Genomic DNA, 14,958 nt, shown 5'->3' with positions numbered 1-14,958 from the left:
GAGACTACCTTGCACGGAAAAATACGTACATCGCGCCGTGCAGAGCACAGCGCGTCGCGTTCGGTGCACGAAGGGTGGGCGGGACGGGATCTGGGATCGCTGACTCAGCGTCGGGCAGCCGAGATTGCACGATCCCAATTTACGGGGATTTACCGGCACGTGTAAAGTTCGGCAATAAAAAGAACTTAGGTCGGGAGATTTACCGTCGCTTGGCGGAGGCGCTAAGCGGCTTGCCTCGTATGGCAAGTCCGTCCGATCAGTGTTCCGATCAATCTCAGATTCGGCACGCCACCGGCATGCGGGTGGCGTGGGCGCTTAATGCGTCGCGGTTGCCTGTTTGGGGTATGCGCGGGCGCGATACAGCGCTGGGCGCGACGTTGCACATCGCGGTGCGTGCCAGAGCGTGCCTGCGGCGCCGTGAGTTACAGAAATACCATCCATCGCTAATGGTGGCGGGGCTTGGCGGGGTGGGTGGCTGAAGTGTCGTCGTGGCGAGTGGCTATTGCCTAATCGGGAAGGGCGAGGGTGTGATGTGTCGGGGTGCGGGATACACATCGCGCAGAGCGCGCCTGCGGCGCCGTGAGTGCAAGGAACATTGCAGGCGCCGGCTGATGGGCCTAGCGCGTTCCTGGGACCTGTGGTAGTTGGCCAAGGTTGCCTAATCGGGTGGGGGCACACGAGGCACGTCGGTGGCGGCGATACATCGCTCGAGAGCGCGCCGCAGGCGCGCCGTGACGTACAAAGCGCGCACTGATGTGGCTGATGGACGTGGGTTGTCCTGAGGCACTCCAGGCCCACGAGTGATCAGTAGAACTATTAGAAACGACCGCATACAGGCATTGCAAGTTGTGACTAATCCCGATTACACGGGCGCTACACCCCGCCAGCATTGCCTAATGAGGATGACGCGGGCGCAACACGTCGGTGGGCATGTCGCTGCACATCGTGTTGAGCGCGCCCGCGGCGCCGTCGGTGCGTGAGAACGTCGCGATCATAGGGCGGTGTGTGTGATACACCGCCTGGCCGCTCTAGGCTTGCGATTGGCCCGCAGAAGTGGCCGTGTACGCGATAAATTTGATGGGCAGCTGCCGTGCCATCATTAAGTGCATTAAGTGAGAAAAGTAGTGCACCTACTTTATTTTACTCGGCCCGAGTAAATCCAGTAAATTTCCTGGTCCGTGCGTGGGTACCCAGTAAATCTGAGGGCACGCGCGCGGCCTGGGCGAGCTCGCGAAGCAACATTTGATCGCCGGTGATGTAAACGCGCCTTGGCGCTTCCACACCCGGCTGTCTTGCCCGTTTCGGTCGTTTTTGGCGGCCTGCGGCGCGAGGATAGACAGTGGACACCTTCGGACGGGGTGTGCACTGCTCTGTCTGCGTTCATGCGTGCTGCGAACTTCGAGCATGGCAGGCACCTAGTTTTATTGGTACTAACTCTAGATATATTCTTTTGAGCCCGACGGACTGAGGTACCAGGTCGGAGCGCGCCCAAGAGACTACCTTGCACGGAAAAATACGTACATCGCGCCGTGCAGAGCACAGCGCGTCGCGTTCGGTGCACGAAGGGTGGGCGGGACGGGATCTGGGATCGCTGACTCAGCGTCGGGCAGCCGAGATTGCACGATCCCAATTTACGGGGATTTACCGGCACGTGTAAAGTTCGGCAATAAAAAGAACCTAATACAACGACCCTTCCGTCGTCCGTATTGCGGTGCGTCGTCACTACTCACGGTGCCCGTGAGTAAGCTTCGATGCCCGGAAGGGCAGGTCTGGTCATTCCGCGAAGCGGCGGCGTATGGCCATATCAGCGCCGGCCTTTGAGCCTGCCTGAAAGGCACTGCGAGCACACAGTCTGATGGCACGCGTTCTAGCTGCGTTGCAAATAGAGCGTATCCGAACGCGGGGGCCTGCGCGGCTGGAATCAGACCGCACTGACGTACAAGTCCGAGAGACTGTGAAGGGTAACAGGCAGAAGACCGCTTTCCATATCGGCATTGCGAGACCCTCGAGAAGGTAGGCCCGGGGGTGGTTGCCATACGGAGGCACGAGCCTCTACCGTGCCTCAAACCGTGAGTAAGTGACGCATTGCGCCGGTGAGGAGCAGTCCCTGTGGGAGGCAGCCCACGGACGGAGTCCTGATCTTCCGGGCGTGGGATGCATTCCCGGGATTATGAGGATCATCATTCAGTGCGGCGCAGAAGGACAGAATAACCCACTGCGTAGTTGTGGACATCCGGCGTTGGTTAGCATGCGGTCTATGACAAGGATTGATGGGAGACATCCAAGACTGTCAATATTGACTATCACACATACACTCGCAAACTCGGACAATGCAACTGGAATAGGGATCCTCAAGGTGAGAGCCTTGGGCTTGAGCGCGAGTGATTGCGTAGCATTCCGTCGTACGGAGGCCGACGCCGATTGCAGCAAGGCAGCAACCTGACGTACGGACTCACCCAGAAAAGACTGCACTGGGAGAAAATGCGGACATCCAGATGACAACGTTCAACACGAGGCGATGTGCAGAGCCAACGTACCACCGTACCACCGTTCCCTGTCTATCCCTGCTTCGAATGTGTCCAGAACTGTCAGTGTGTGGTCCTGGCAAGTCAGTGAAGTTCCAGTCTTCCGATCTCGCAGAGAACGTGCGCATCGCGACATTGACTCAAGAGTTCACGCTCGCACGAAACGCCAATGCCTAGGAGCGTCGAAGCGATCCTCGCTGGCCAGGTTTGCATAGAGCTACGCGCCAAGGTGGTCCAAGGGTGATCTGCGTGGCTCGTTCGATGGCTACGCCGCAGTGTCTCCGAACGTCCACCGGCATATTCGTCAGCTGTCATCGCTGTTCTCCGTCTTCACCGAAAAGGCAGGTCACAGCGCAGCGTGTTCTACGCGTAATTGCGGCGGAATTAAAGGCGCCACAGGACGACGTCGCGCACATCGCATCAACAACCCTATCGGAGGCGAGGCGGATATGACAGCCGCACAACACGAGGCGAGACGAGGACGCTTGTAGGTCCACCGTGATGAACGACTCAGCAATAGCGGGCCCGGAAACACGAGTTGTGATATTGGCGATATAGACTGGAACGTGTAGAGTGTCGTAAGCAGCATCACTAGGCTACACGAAGGATAGACTCACTCGCTGTGTCCCGTGTAGCGCGTATCTGAGTAATCTTACGTGATGGCGCACCCTGGATGTGGATGAACAAGGGATGGCGGCGCGTAGGACAGTGCGATTTCGAGCTTGGTAGGGCCTGCGGAACGGACCTCAATCTCTCCGAATAGGTATCGCAATGCACATAGTTAAGGCACTACTCAACTGCCGCGGACGGCGGATGTAAACCTTGGATATGCTGGAGCTACTGTATTCCGGCTCACACCATTCCAGGAGTCAAACCACCGACATATCAGCCTATACGCGGCGCACCAGTCCCTAGGTATGGAGCTAACCTCGGATTCACGGCACTCAGGATAAGTCCAAGATATCGGCAGATTGCTCCAAGCTGCGATCGGGGAATGCAGGATTCGTTCATTTGCGCCGGGTCGCTGGAGGCGTCTGCAAGAGCATTCACGCAATGACAGGTGAAACGCGACATGCTATTGTCAGCGGATATGGGGAGAATCCTGGCCACGAGGACCATGTGCAGACCTATGAAAAATTCCGCGGACCACTGGTCAGAAACATGCTAGACGCGGCAGGCGGATGCGGGACTCGGAGAATGACGTTGCCGTTGTGTACCCTTGCTTTGCAGGTTGTGAGCTCAAGCGAGAGGTTAGTTGCACCGTGGCACATTTCTCGGAAATGGAAGCATCAACATTAACGTGGAGAAACGCCAGAGTGTCGGCGGTGAGTTGTGGATAAAGCGGGTACGTACCTGGCATAGGCTCCGACGCGTAGGATACGAGACCGTCACGCCGGTATGTACCACTGGGTCTGCTTGGCACGTAAGTTACCGGACGCCTCATCTGCAGAAAATGCACCACGTACCGACCACATCCGGAAAGCCTGCTCGCAACGGACCACACACCGCTTCATTGGAACCTGTCGTGAATCTGTAACTGGCCAATGGGACTCGACTGTGCAATGTATGCCATTGCTACCGCGCAGCTATGGCGAGAACTCGAATTTTCTGGTGCTTCGGCTGCGCATTTTCACAGACAGTGTGCCAGACAAGGTTGGGGATGATACAGTGCACGTCTGGAATGTATTGGTAGTGTTGTGATGGTTGACTGCAAGCTCTTAACTTACAGTAGACGTGACCCGGCCAGAGCAGTGATCGCCGATCGATCCAAACCGATCCGATGAGCCAATCCAAACCGAGCCAATCTCAGCACCCTCGATGCGGGGAGACTCGAGACGCTACTTACACTCAACCTGGAACACCATCATCGCCTACGCCGTCGTGCAGTAGTAGACTGACAGTCCTCTGCAACAATGGCACCTCCAGAACTCTACGCTCTCGGGCAGAATCAGACCGCTATCAGCTCTCATTCATTCAACGCTAACCGCACTGGTATGTCATCCATACCGCGCCGCAAAGTCGTCTAATTGGTGCGTGAAGAGGTTGCTGTGAGCTTGAACTCGAAGGATGCGACCATCTGGGAGCGTCGTGGACATGAGTGGAAGCAGACCGAGACATTGTCCGAGGTGCGCACACAATGGCAGCTATCGAGAGAGATAACTCATCCTTCGTGCTGCGTGTACCACCATGTAGCACGACAAGCTGATCACCTCCATCGACTGGGCTCCGAACTCCAACCGTATCGTCACCTGTGCCCAGGACAGGAACGCATATGTGTGGCAGCAGAGCCCCGACGCGCAGACCGGTCGTATGGTCTGGAAGCCGACACTGGTCCTTCTGCGCATCAACAGGGCTGCGACCCACGTCCGCTGGAGCCCGAACGAGGACAAGTTCGCTGTTGCGAGCGGTGCTCGGTGAGTGGATCTGCCGGTCATGCTCAGCGTAATCTGACGAGCAGGGTGAAGCGCAATCGCGATTTGCTCCTTCGACCCGGAGGGCGATTGGTGGGTCTCGAGGCTTCTGAAGAAGCCGATTAGGTCTACTGTGCTCTCTGTCGATTGGCATCCGAACAACGTCCTGCTTGCTGCCGGCAGCGCCGACATGAAGGCCCGCGTGTTCTCCGCTTATATCAAGGACGTCGACAAGAGGTGCGTGGCGCGAAAGCTTATGGCAGTGCTTCAATCTGATGCGGCTGCAGGCCTGCCCCCACTGTTTGGGGCGAGAAGCTCCCGTTCAACACCATCTGCGGCGAGTATACCAGTCACGCGGGCGGTTGGGTGCACGCGGTCGGGTTCTCTCCTTCCGGCGACGTGCTTGCCTTCGCTAGTAAGGTTTATGTGACACGGTAGATTTATGCAAGCTCATTCCTATCGTCTAGGTCACGACAGCTCCATCAGCATCGTCTATCCGGGCGTCAGCAGTGTCCCGACCTACACTATCAAGCTCTCCAGTCTACCGCTCCTCACCCTGACGTGGACGACCGAGAATTCCATCATCGCTGCCGGACACGACTGCCAGCCGCTCGTGTTCTCTGGGAGCGAAGGCGGATGGGAGCTCGCCGGCACGCTCGACGACCCGAACGCGAACAAGACCGGCGGAGGCGCCGCACGCGCAGGCCTCGGCAACGCGTCCCCCGTGGGCCGCCTGAACAGCGCCGCGTTCAACACGTTCCGTAACGCGGACTCGCGCGGTATCTCGAACGTGCCCGGCTCGCCAGGCCCCTCGACGGAGTCGGAGCTGTTCACGGTGCACCAGAACACGATCACGAACCTGCGTGCGTACGAGGGTGGCCCGGGGAACGTCGCGCGGGTCAGCACGTCGGGTGTGGATGGGAAGCTGGTCGTGTGGGACGTCGCGCAGGTGTCGCCGATTGGCGTGACGGGCATCGTGGGCCGTCTGGCGGGTTTGCAGGTGAGGTAGGATATCGGCACAAGGTGTACGAATAATGACAATCGCGTTGAATCGATGATCTGAGCCGTGCAGTGGACCTTGACTGTCCTCGGCTTGTCCATGGTCGTATCGGCCAACAATGGCGATTCCTCCTTGGCTGTTCAACGTTCACTCATCACAGTACATATCAGGTCGCCCTGATAATCCGACTCGCATGTCGCCAGCAGCCGGAATCTTCTGCGGAATCGAGCTCAAGGTTCATCGGACAATCAACACATTGAGAGCGTGGACCGCTCCGGCAGTGGCATTATATGACCGTTGACTAGCAGAAGAAAGCACTGGTTCTGCTGAATGGCCTGTGTGGCGTGTGACAACCTTACATGCGTGGTTTCGGCCCTCCTAGCAAATACCCTCCCAGTAAATACCAAGGTGTCGCGTTCAACTGTGTGCTAAAAAGTCAGTGAGTCGCATGTTTCAGAGTTTTCTGGATCGCTAACAACATGCTGCCACAGGGTGCTTGGTTACTAGGCGAAGGCAGCTGCATCGGTCGGGATTTCCACCTTTCTCAAGAGCCATCTCACTGCTATTACATGTGCGGTGAATGTATCACTTGTGCGTCTACACTTCCAGCCAACTGGCGAAGCCTGATTGCGAAGAATGCGCTCAAAATGGATAAGCCCCCGCAATGTGCCACTTTACGCCAACACCCCGAAGTCAGGACACGCATCTTCATGTCACCGCCGACTTCTCGGTACTAACATATACTCCCTCAATGTACTGAGAGTGAGTCAAACCTTCCATCTACATGCGTTGTGGCCGTGCAGGCTCATGTTGAAATGCCGCCTATCAGATCATCATCCTGACTGCTTCGCAAGATTGCGATGGCCGTAGTCGGATGTGTCGAGTCAGGTCGTACGAGGCAGGCTATAGACCTCGGTATGTGACCAACTACTGTTGAGATATTCTACATTCAAGCCGATGCTGATTACTTGGGCCAGTGAGGCGGATATCAAGTGTTCAGCATGGCCGGAAAACAATGGTTCAGGTTTTCTTCGAACCTAGATGAGCCGTAAAGAGCTATAGAACCTCATCCCAAACCGCAGTGGGCTGAAAAAGGCTTCTTGATGCATGTGCCATGGATGTGCTTCTGGCTCCGCGCTTCAAGTCTCTGTCACGAATATCGAGCCAGCCACCTGGTGATTCTCAGAGTCAGAACGTCTGGACAGGCGATAGTCTCCTCGAAGTCTCCCCTCGTGCCTCATCAGCGTACCCGTACCGCAGTGCTACGCTCAAGATATAAGGGACCTTCGGGCGCCGTTAAGCTGCCTCAGCCTGTCCACCACGTAGTCGGGTTGGTCTCTTGCTTGTCTTCTTGTAGGTAAGCCTCCTCGTATTGAAACAGTCTGCATGTTGATCGTCAACATCGAGTAGTCAGGATATCGATCGAAGCAACACAAACACGGTTATACTTACTGAGTGACATACAAGTGAGTCGTGAATGAAGATGCCTTGTTAAATTAACTGAATAGTGATGATACAGACATGTCATCTCAATCATCGTTATACATCGCACTGTATCACATCGGACTAGGGCGTTATCATTGGGCTCTCATCGTCACACCCTACAACACATCCGTCAACAATGGCCCCATCTTCCAGATCACTAATCAAGACGCCAGTCAGCCCCACAGCGTCGGTGAATGGAGGACACTGCACAAGATGTCGACAGACTTGCTCAAGAGTTCGACCTTCGTCGGCTGCGTCAGACTTCCTGACTGCAATGTCCCAGCACAGAGTATCGTTTCTTGGGTGAAAGAGCAGGAGCCGCAACAGGGGGACACTCCACTGCCCGCGGGGCAAGTATGGTCGTGCTCACAGTGGGTCGTTCGTGTTCTCCAACGCTTCATGGACGCGGGAATGTACAGAATCGATCTCAGGCATTTCCGTGCCAAAATTCTGATCTATGCCAACAATCTACTAGAGATGCGCAGAAGGAATACGAATGTAGTCCACATCGTTAGCTATGCCTAGTAGTCTCGGCTCGTATATAACCTGTATAACAACAGTGGCTGCCCGAATGTACATTAGTCACCGCGGAACCTGATGTATTGACATTCGCGTTGTGACTCGTCCGCGAGAGCTATGATCCATGGGCATCGAGTACCTACTGACGCGTGTACAATATACATGGAAGTCACAACAACGGCGTGAAAAGTTCGCGTACGAGCATTTTGTCAGCTCGAGCTTCGGTGTCATATACGGGAACCATACTACGGAGCCACGGTACCCACTCGCTGTCGTCATCATCCCATGACAACGTAGCGAAGATGGATTTGCAGTACTCCCAATGTGCGGGAAACCATCCGGCACATTCCCAGTCGATGATCGCCGTGATCCTGGACCCATCGACCATAACATTGCGAGGATCAAGGTCGCCATGAGTAAAGGCGATTGGGTGCTTCATCGAGTGCGCCTCTGCGACTAATTGAGGCATACCCTCAGCGGGAAGGTATTCGATATCCCAGCCAAACCGCGCGCCGCGATGGTTGAAGTCATCCTCGTTTTCGAACGGCCCTGTGTGATCAAAACGCAAACGAAAGTCTCGCACCGGGCCGCCTAACAGCGAACAGACGCGAGGACCGTACGGCGTGGGCAGAGACCGTAGTTCGCGAAAGTAGTTGGCTAGCTGCGCGCACACCTCTTCTTTGTATTGTGGTGTGGCATCATACCAGAGATTAGACAGTGGGACGCCTCGAGCACGATCCATGATGATGTAGCGAGCCCCACGCCACACGAAGTGGGTCCAGATGCGAGGGACCGGTATGTTCGTATGAGCAGCGACCATCCGCATTGTTTCGACTTCTATCATGTCTGTTCCATGGCCACGCTTGACCCAAAGCCATCGACCTAGGGTAACTATGCGATTGTGTCAATGCTCTCAGTTACTGGACTGGTCGCAGTGGTGCTACTCACGGCGCCACATGAAGTCGCGCACTCTGCGGAAAGTGGTGGGGAGAGTGACTTTCAGCCGGTTCAAGGTATGTCGTAGCCATCGTTCAAGGGGTGATCGCCTCGCTTCGCGATCACGCCACGCGTAGAGAATGTCGTCTCCTCTGGGTTTTCCAGGGACACTTCTTGGGTCGCGAAACCCGTACGGATTGGGCGGCGCGACCGTGACGACGGCCGGTGCGCTGGCGGCGGGGTCATCGGCATTCATTTTCTGTCTCGAACAAGGAAGAAGGCAGCAGAGATCTACACAGTTCAACGTGTCAAGTTTAACTGTCTTGGCTTAGAGTCTTAGACAGCGAAAGAGCAAGTTGCGACCATTTGCGGCAGGAGGACAAACAAACCACGATAAGTTGCAGTTCTCACGCCCGAGTTTGCGACCGGGCAGAAACCTTGCAGTCGCAAGGTAATCTGTGATAAAGACATTACCAAAAAGCTCTCTAATAAAGTCTGTCACCCATTCACCTACCTACGCGACCGATTACGTGGGACAGTACTAGAGAAATGGTTCCCAGAGTCCTTGCACGAGCATCTTGTCGGCTTCAGCTTCCAAGTCATAGACAGGAAGCATACGGCGGAGCCATGGAAGCCAATCTTCACGGACCCACGATGGCGTAGCGAAGATCGATTTGCAATATTCCCAATGTTCGGGAAACCAAGCAGCACATTCCCAGTCAAGTATCGCTGTAACTTTGGTGCCGTCGACCATGACATTTCGCGTAGCAAGATCACCGTGTGTGAACACAATGCCGTGCTTAATCGAGTGCGCAGCTGCGACGAGCTGTGGCATGCATTCGGCGGGGAGGGATTCGAAGTCGTTGTAGAATCGTGCGCCACGAAGATTGAAGTCGTCTTCATCTTCAAACGGTCCTACATGTTGGTATCGAAGTCGGAAGTCCCGTACTGGCCCCCCCAGCACGGAGCAGATACGACGGCCATAAGGAGTGCGTAACGTTCGTAATTCATCGAAGCAACTGGCTAGTTGCTCAACGATAACTTCTCTGAACTGCGGCCCTGCTGTATACCATACAGTCGACAGCGCCACACCTCTGATCCGGCTCATTATGATATAGCGTCTACCACTCCAGACGAAGTGTGTCCAGACATGAGGGACGGGTATCCGCGTGCGAGAGGAGATCATGCGCATCGTCTCGACTTCTATCGTGTCTGTTCCATGGCAAGCTTTAATCCAAAACCATCGGCCTAGAGTGACTAACCGCAAGCTTAAGCGTAAGCGGAACGTTCTAGTTACAATGTTGCTTACAACGCCACATGAGATTGCGAATTGTACGCAAGGAATTGAGCACGGTCATTTGCAACCTATTCGCTGCGCATTGCATCCACCGTTCGTAGCGTGAACGCTTGAGCTGGCGCTCTTGCGCTGCGATGAGGATGTCGACTCCTCTGGGTTTCCCGGGGACACTCCTAGGGTCACGAAATCCGTACGGATTTGGTGGCGCCACTGGCATAGATTGGTGGTTCGACAATTGTAGAGACATTTCAATGCGAAACGGTCTGGCTCGGAGCAACAGAGGAGGAAGGGGACTCGAAGCTGGGCGACCGTCGACCGTCGACAGAGGCCCCGGGCCGGTGTGGCGTGCACATATTCATGGGCGCCTATTGCCTCAATACGGCTTACTAATACGAGCTTGAGTCGTCAGTAACTCATTGTAAGGTCCGCCGGCATCAGCCTGTCGCTGCTCAAGACCACAGTGTATATCGACTACTTAGGGTATTGACGAAGTCTACCTCAGGTACTGACTGCTAGGCACTCACATTGTTCGCATAGGTCTCAGATACTTGACTCGAACGACTTCCTCCCCGTCGGTGCCTAGCTTTAGTTAGTGCGAGTACATCAGTAGCCCACACGGAGTGAAGGTCGGTACAATCTAATACCTACGGCTTGCGCAATACGATTGATGGGACCGTAACATCTTCATAGAATTAGGCTTCGTTAGTGCGGGATGACCGACCGTGCCTCAATCTACGTCGTGTTGGAGGCCCTCGACCCATCAATGGGCAGATTTCATTGGTCAATTGCGCTCCGAGTCCTCCCCTCTGATCTCAGCGATCAAGCACCCGACTGGTCGTGCGTCGATCTATTCCAGGTCATAGACGTCGTCGATCCTTCCCCGGGCAGCGGGAAGGACTCGGTGGATGCTTCACAGACAGCCGTAGGACCGGTGTTCAATGGCAACAATTTATCGCTGCCGAACAGTGTGGCTGTCAAGCGTACATGGCACCTCGCGCACCAGACGGCCGTCGACCTCTTGTCATCACAGCGCTCGTTGACCTGTTTGGGAGCCGTGCGTCTCCCCGACGCGGACCTTCCGCACCATGATCTAAAAGAGTTCATCGAAGAGCAGGAGGCGGAGCAGGGCGACAGCAAGACTACGAGAGATGTCCCGTGGAGCTGCGCGCAGTGGATCATGCGCGTCTTGGACCGCCTGATCGAGTCTGGATTATACGAGCTCGACATGAATCATTTCTACCCGAGGATCCAGAGGCTCGGGGTCGAACTACACAGCTTGCATTTGGCAGATCCTCGTAGTATACACGTTCTCCATTTCGCACGGGATGGCTATTGATTTCCACTTATCTTGGGTAGGATTGGTGCCAAGGAAATGACTGGGAAATCATGAAGGATCATCACTCAGTCTATTCCAGGATAAATGTGATACGAAAGATCTCAGACTATATTTTGCCACTCAACGACATCTACAAACACCGCAGACCGCTATAAAGCGGGGTCGCACGTTTCCCAATTGAAGCCCGGGACGAGTTTGCTCTCTCTAGCCTCCTGCACGGCGAGGAAATGTATAACACTTTGCAGGGGAAGGGCAACTCATCAGGCAATTGCATACAGCCTACGAGACGCTCTGGCAACGCGACAGTGCGAAAGTCCGATCAATTCCTGCGGAACGGTTGTTAGTAGTGCGTTGACGAAGCGTTGACGTACGGTTTCGTCTTTAGTCCGCTCTTCGAGAGCGAGACCCAACTATGGCCAGAGGTTTGGCTTAGGCTTCTTGATGGGACTTGGTGAGTGTAAGTTGGTGAGAGCCCTAAGCGGACCCTAAGCGATTCGTGGGACAATGGACGTGCTCACATCTGAGTCTGAGATCTGTTTGCGATCGGGGATCTGCAACGTAGCAACTTCGATGGCAAAGTTCATCTATACGCCTTCCTGCGAATTCATCATGAGCCAGCAGCCTTTCCTTTTTTGGTGAATGTCGGCCGACTAAAGGGCGATCATGGCTGGGAATACGCCTGTGATGGAGCTCTAGCGAGGTGTTGGACCTGAGCCTGAGGTGAGTACGTTCTTTGGGTCTCAACCGATCTGCGGTGTCATCGCGATTCGCAGGCAAGACTCGAATGCCTATAGGTCAAAGAATGAACGACTGTCGACTCACTGTGCTTCACTTCAGCCCTCACTTCCATCCGTAACAGACTCACAATGGCGGCATCGGTCTCAGCCTTCTTCGACGAGCTGGCCTCTTCGGACTCTTCTGTGCTGCCATCGTCTGTGTCGGCACCCCCTGCAAGCGAGACCATATGTCCGTCTCTTCTTCAAATTGTTGCACCACAGCCGACGCGTCCGGTCAACTTTGTGGTGATCGACCATACGGATAGTGCTCTCCGCGAGGCCGATGTAGACATGGACGCCGTGGTCACTGCCATGGGACTCTCCAATTCCCCGCCCCGAGGACGAAGCTCCAGGAATTCATGCTTCCTTTGGACAGCGAAGCTCAAGGCGTCGTGAACCGTATTGCGGGCCTCCCTCCACTTCCGCTCCCATCTAGGTCCTGCGACACTTCCCCCGCAAGACGACGCATAGAGAAGGGGAAGCGCACGCCACAGGCGTGCGAGAGGTGCAGAATTAGGAAGACAAAGGTACGTGATGCGCGTCTACTTGCATTCATCGCCACACTGATCATTCGACTACTAGTGTAACGGAGGCCGTCCGAGCTGCGAAAGGTGCATCAGACTTGGCGCTACTTGCGGTTATGTCTTAGACCACAAAGCCGTGAGGACACAACTCAGGAAGCTGCAAAAGGAGGGTCTTCTATCGGATACAATTGATCTATCCCCAAGGAGGACGAGAAGCCACGGTGAGCAGGAGCCAGCGGCAATGTCAAGGCCTGCACGCATGACACGGTCCAGATCAAGGCTTGCGTGAGTTTTCTATCCAGTCGTTGCACTATGGTTCATATCTCATAAATCTCTAGGCTCAATAGTGACCTCGCCTCAGGAGTTGGCGCGAGTGGCGCCTGGTCCGCCCCAGGTGCCATGGTTGGTCAAGACATGATCGTGGATACTGCAGTCGGAACGGAGCCTAGCGGTTATCATTACCCTCAGCCTGCTGCCGGCCCACAATGGACGCGGTCGTACAACAACATCTCGTTGCCTCGCCTTACTGTGCCATCGCTTTCCAACGGTTCTAGCTCCAGCTCGTCTTCGAGATACACGCCCTTGGTAACGCCGACTGACGAAGGTTACTTCCAACTGGGCGAGACTGTCAATGACCGTGCGAAGGTGTTCGCTACCTCTGGTGCCATGTTCGAACAAGCTATGTTTCAACGATGTCCAAGCTACCCTCCGCCGATCACGCCTTATCCTGGACGATCCTTCCCTCCGATGACGACGAGCGGCAAGTACTATGACGAGCGGACCTTGCTGCCGGGGCTTTGTGGCGACATGTCTAACTTAGGACCTGGGCATGCGAATGGACGTCTAGCATCACACGGGTTCATCGCGCGGCAACAGTCATCGGTCGACCCAACGATCAGCGCCGGTGCTGTCTGGAAGGATGCATCCCTACCGGAGTTCGGGTCGGCACCTGGACCAGCGCTGTGGAACGAGCTTTTTGGAGGGGAGTAACCAGCTAGATAAGCCTAGAGGGCCGTAAATAGTGTGCTCGCCTTCCGGGCATTGGATTTTCTGAAGGCCGGTGAACTGTGTACTCGTTCATAGTCAATGTATGTATGGCGTGGTTTCGTGCGTTTTATATGTGTACCGCACTTCCGCCTACTCGGCGCAGAAGCGCCTCGTTTGACAGTATTGGTCAGTTAATCAGTTCAATATCAGCTTCGCCGCGCCAGTCGAGTCTCGAGAGGAGCCGACCTGAGGAGTGCTGAGCGCTCACAGCCACAGGCGCGTTAGGTCGTCACGTGCTTATCGCGACGCGTTGAGGTCCACACGCGATCGTCGCGTCGCTCACTGCTCAGAGAACGTTCATCCACCCATCTACTCCGCCTTTTGAGGCAACAACTTTGACCATGCCACCTAGAATAATCAAGCGGTTGAAGACACCTATGGTCTCCGCAGATTTGAAAGTACGAAATACGCGCAGTCGGACACGAAGTGGCCTTCAAGACTCAGACATGTTGAACATGCCAATGGATATCATCCATGAGGTGAGTCTGTGAAAGTCTGACACGCCTCTGAGGTTCTCGGTGTATGTTTCTGACGATACATAGATCCTGCGGCATCTCCTGCCACACGATCTACTCAGCCTCACGCGAACGTCCAAGGCATTCCACGCATTCCTGATGAGGAAGAGTTCAGCCTACTACTGGAAACAGTCTCTGAAACAAGTCGACGGCCCTCTTCCTCGGTGTCCGAAGGAATTAATTGAACCTGCCTGGGTCGCCCTAGTCTTCTCGCCCATTTGTACGGTAAGTCAGATTCTGTTTGACGAAGACAGTGGTATGGCTTACCGCTGCCTTCACTGATTCCAAGGCCTGTGGGAAACGCGAAGCACCCCATGTATACTGGTCGCTCTTTGTGCGGCTTTGCAAGACATGCAGGCCTCAGCTGTGAGTTTCATGATGCACGTTCCATTGACATTCCGTATGAATTTATGTTTTCTTGCGGGCAGTGTCGTGGATCAACACGATCTATTTCGAGAACGAAGGATGGACAAGATTCCAAAGGATATCTTTGTGATGGTAGAGCTGCAACATTGACGTAGCAATTTAGTTCTCTTACCGTGCTCCTTAGTCCGGTCGTGGTTATTGCCTTCGATCTGAAGCGCAGG

General features: G+C 55.0%; 8 protein-coding genes across 8 annotated transcripts; 5 read left to right on the top strand and 3 right to left on the bottom strand.

The window, feature by feature from the left end:
* Positions 1-315: 315 nt before the first annotated feature.
* B0H18DRAFT_1103926 (uncharacterized protein) lies at positions 316-4,269 on the bottom strand (the record flags this gene model as incomplete). The annotated part of the gene is made up of 15 exons (XM_048032598.1): positions 3,992-4,269; positions 3,879-3,969; positions 3,673-3,798; positions 3,431-3,559; positions 3,194-3,257; positions 3,143-3,167; positions 2,940-3,121; positions 2,646-2,853; positions 2,538-2,601; positions 2,314-2,471; positions 1,941-2,135; positions 1,731-1,907; positions 1,135-1,415; positions 752-873; positions 316-635 (listed from the first exon to the last, which is right to left on the bottom strand). Exons 1-15 carry the CDS (start codon positions 4,037-4,039, stop codon positions 316-318), a joined length of 2,190 nt encoding a protein of 729 aa, XP_047894639.1. The 5' UTR covers positions 4,040-4,269.
* A 44-nt stretch (positions 4,270-4,313) lies between these two features.
* On the top strand, positions 4,314-6,203 carry B0H18DRAFT_265750 (actin-like protein ARPC3). The gene is made up of 6 exons (XM_048037336.1): positions 4,314-4,517; positions 4,566-4,651; positions 4,719-4,939; positions 4,991-5,173; positions 5,224-5,351; positions 5,404-6,203. The coding sequence occupies exons 1-6, from the start codon at positions 4,439-4,441 to the stop codon at positions 5,943-5,945; spliced, it is 1,239 nt and encodes a 412-aa protein (XP_047894638.1). The 5' UTR covers positions 4,314-4,438; the 3' UTR covers positions 5,946-6,203.
* A 1,106-nt stretch (positions 6,204-7,309) lies between these two features.
* B0H18DRAFT_265824 (uncharacterized protein) lies at positions 7,310-8,028 on the top strand. Its single transcript, XM_048037337.1, has 2 exons — positions 7,310-7,402; positions 7,456-8,028. The coding sequence occupies exon 2, from the start codon at positions 7,458-7,460 to the stop codon at positions 7,944-7,946; it is 489 nt and encodes a 162-aa protein (XP_047894637.1). The 5' UTR covers positions 7,310-7,402; positions 7,456-7,457; the 3' UTR covers positions 7,947-8,028.
* Positions 8,029-8,109: 81 nt separating this feature from the next.
* Positions 8,110-9,132, bottom strand: B0H18DRAFT_1118213 (kinase-like domain-containing protein; the record flags this gene model as incomplete). The annotated part of the gene is made up of 2 exons (XM_048033747.1): positions 8,110-8,831; positions 8,889-9,132. 2 exons carry the CDS (start codon positions 9,130-9,132, stop codon positions 8,110-8,112), a joined length of 966 nt encoding a protein of 321 aa, XP_047894636.1.
* Positions 9,133-9,417: 285 nt separating this feature from the next.
* On the bottom strand, positions 9,418-10,477 carry B0H18DRAFT_1159066 (kinase-like domain-containing protein; the record flags this gene model as incomplete). Its single annotated transcript, XM_048035793.1, has 2 exons — positions 10,186-10,477; positions 9,418-10,133 (listed from the first exon to the last, which is right to left on the bottom strand). The coding sequence occupies exons 1-2, from the start codon at positions 10,418-10,420 to the stop codon at positions 9,418-9,420; spliced, it is 951 nt and encodes a 316-aa protein (XP_047894635.1). The 5' UTR covers positions 10,421-10,477.
* A 124-nt stretch (positions 10,478-10,601) lies between these two features.
* On the top strand, positions 10,602-11,589 carry B0H18DRAFT_1001809 (uncharacterized protein). Its single transcript, XM_048028324.1, has 3 exons — positions 10,602-10,653; positions 10,711-10,799; positions 10,864-11,589. Exon 3 carries the CDS (start codon positions 10,886-10,888, stop codon positions 11,507-11,509), a length of 624 nt encoding a protein of 207 aa, XP_047894634.1. The 5' UTR covers positions 10,602-10,653; positions 10,711-10,799; positions 10,864-10,885; the 3' UTR covers positions 11,510-11,589.
* A 694-nt stretch (positions 11,590-12,283) lies between these two features.
* B0H18DRAFT_1001807 (uncharacterized protein) lies at positions 12,284-13,925 on the top strand. Its single transcript, XM_048028323.1, has 4 exons — positions 12,284-12,588; positions 12,633-12,812; positions 12,868-13,094; positions 13,148-13,925. Exons 1-4 carry the CDS (start codon positions 12,376-12,378, stop codon positions 13,797-13,799), a joined length of 1,272 nt encoding a protein of 423 aa, XP_047894633.1. The 5' UTR covers positions 12,284-12,375; the 3' UTR covers positions 13,800-13,925.
* Positions 13,926-14,150: 225 nt separating this feature from the next.
* On the top strand, positions 14,151-14,596 carry B0H18DRAFT_1210452 (uncharacterized protein; the record flags this gene model as incomplete). The annotated part of the gene is made up of 2 exons (XM_048036370.1): positions 14,151-14,335; positions 14,399-14,596. Coding segments are annotated over exons 1-2 (336 nt in total), but the record flags the coding sequence as incomplete, so codon positions are not given.
* Positions 14,597-14,958: the final 362 nt, after the last annotated feature.

Source organism: Fomitopsis serialis (genome assembly GCF_022376445.1).
Source record: "Fomitopsis serialis strain Sig1Antser10 chromosome Unknown B0H18scaffold_25, whole genome shotgun sequence".
Classification (NCBI taxonomy): Eukaryota; Fungi; Basidiomycota; class Agaricomycetes; order Polyporales; family Fomitopsidaceae; genus Fomitopsis; species Fomitopsis serialis.
This window is presented reverse-complemented; position numbering and strand designations above follow the sequence as displayed.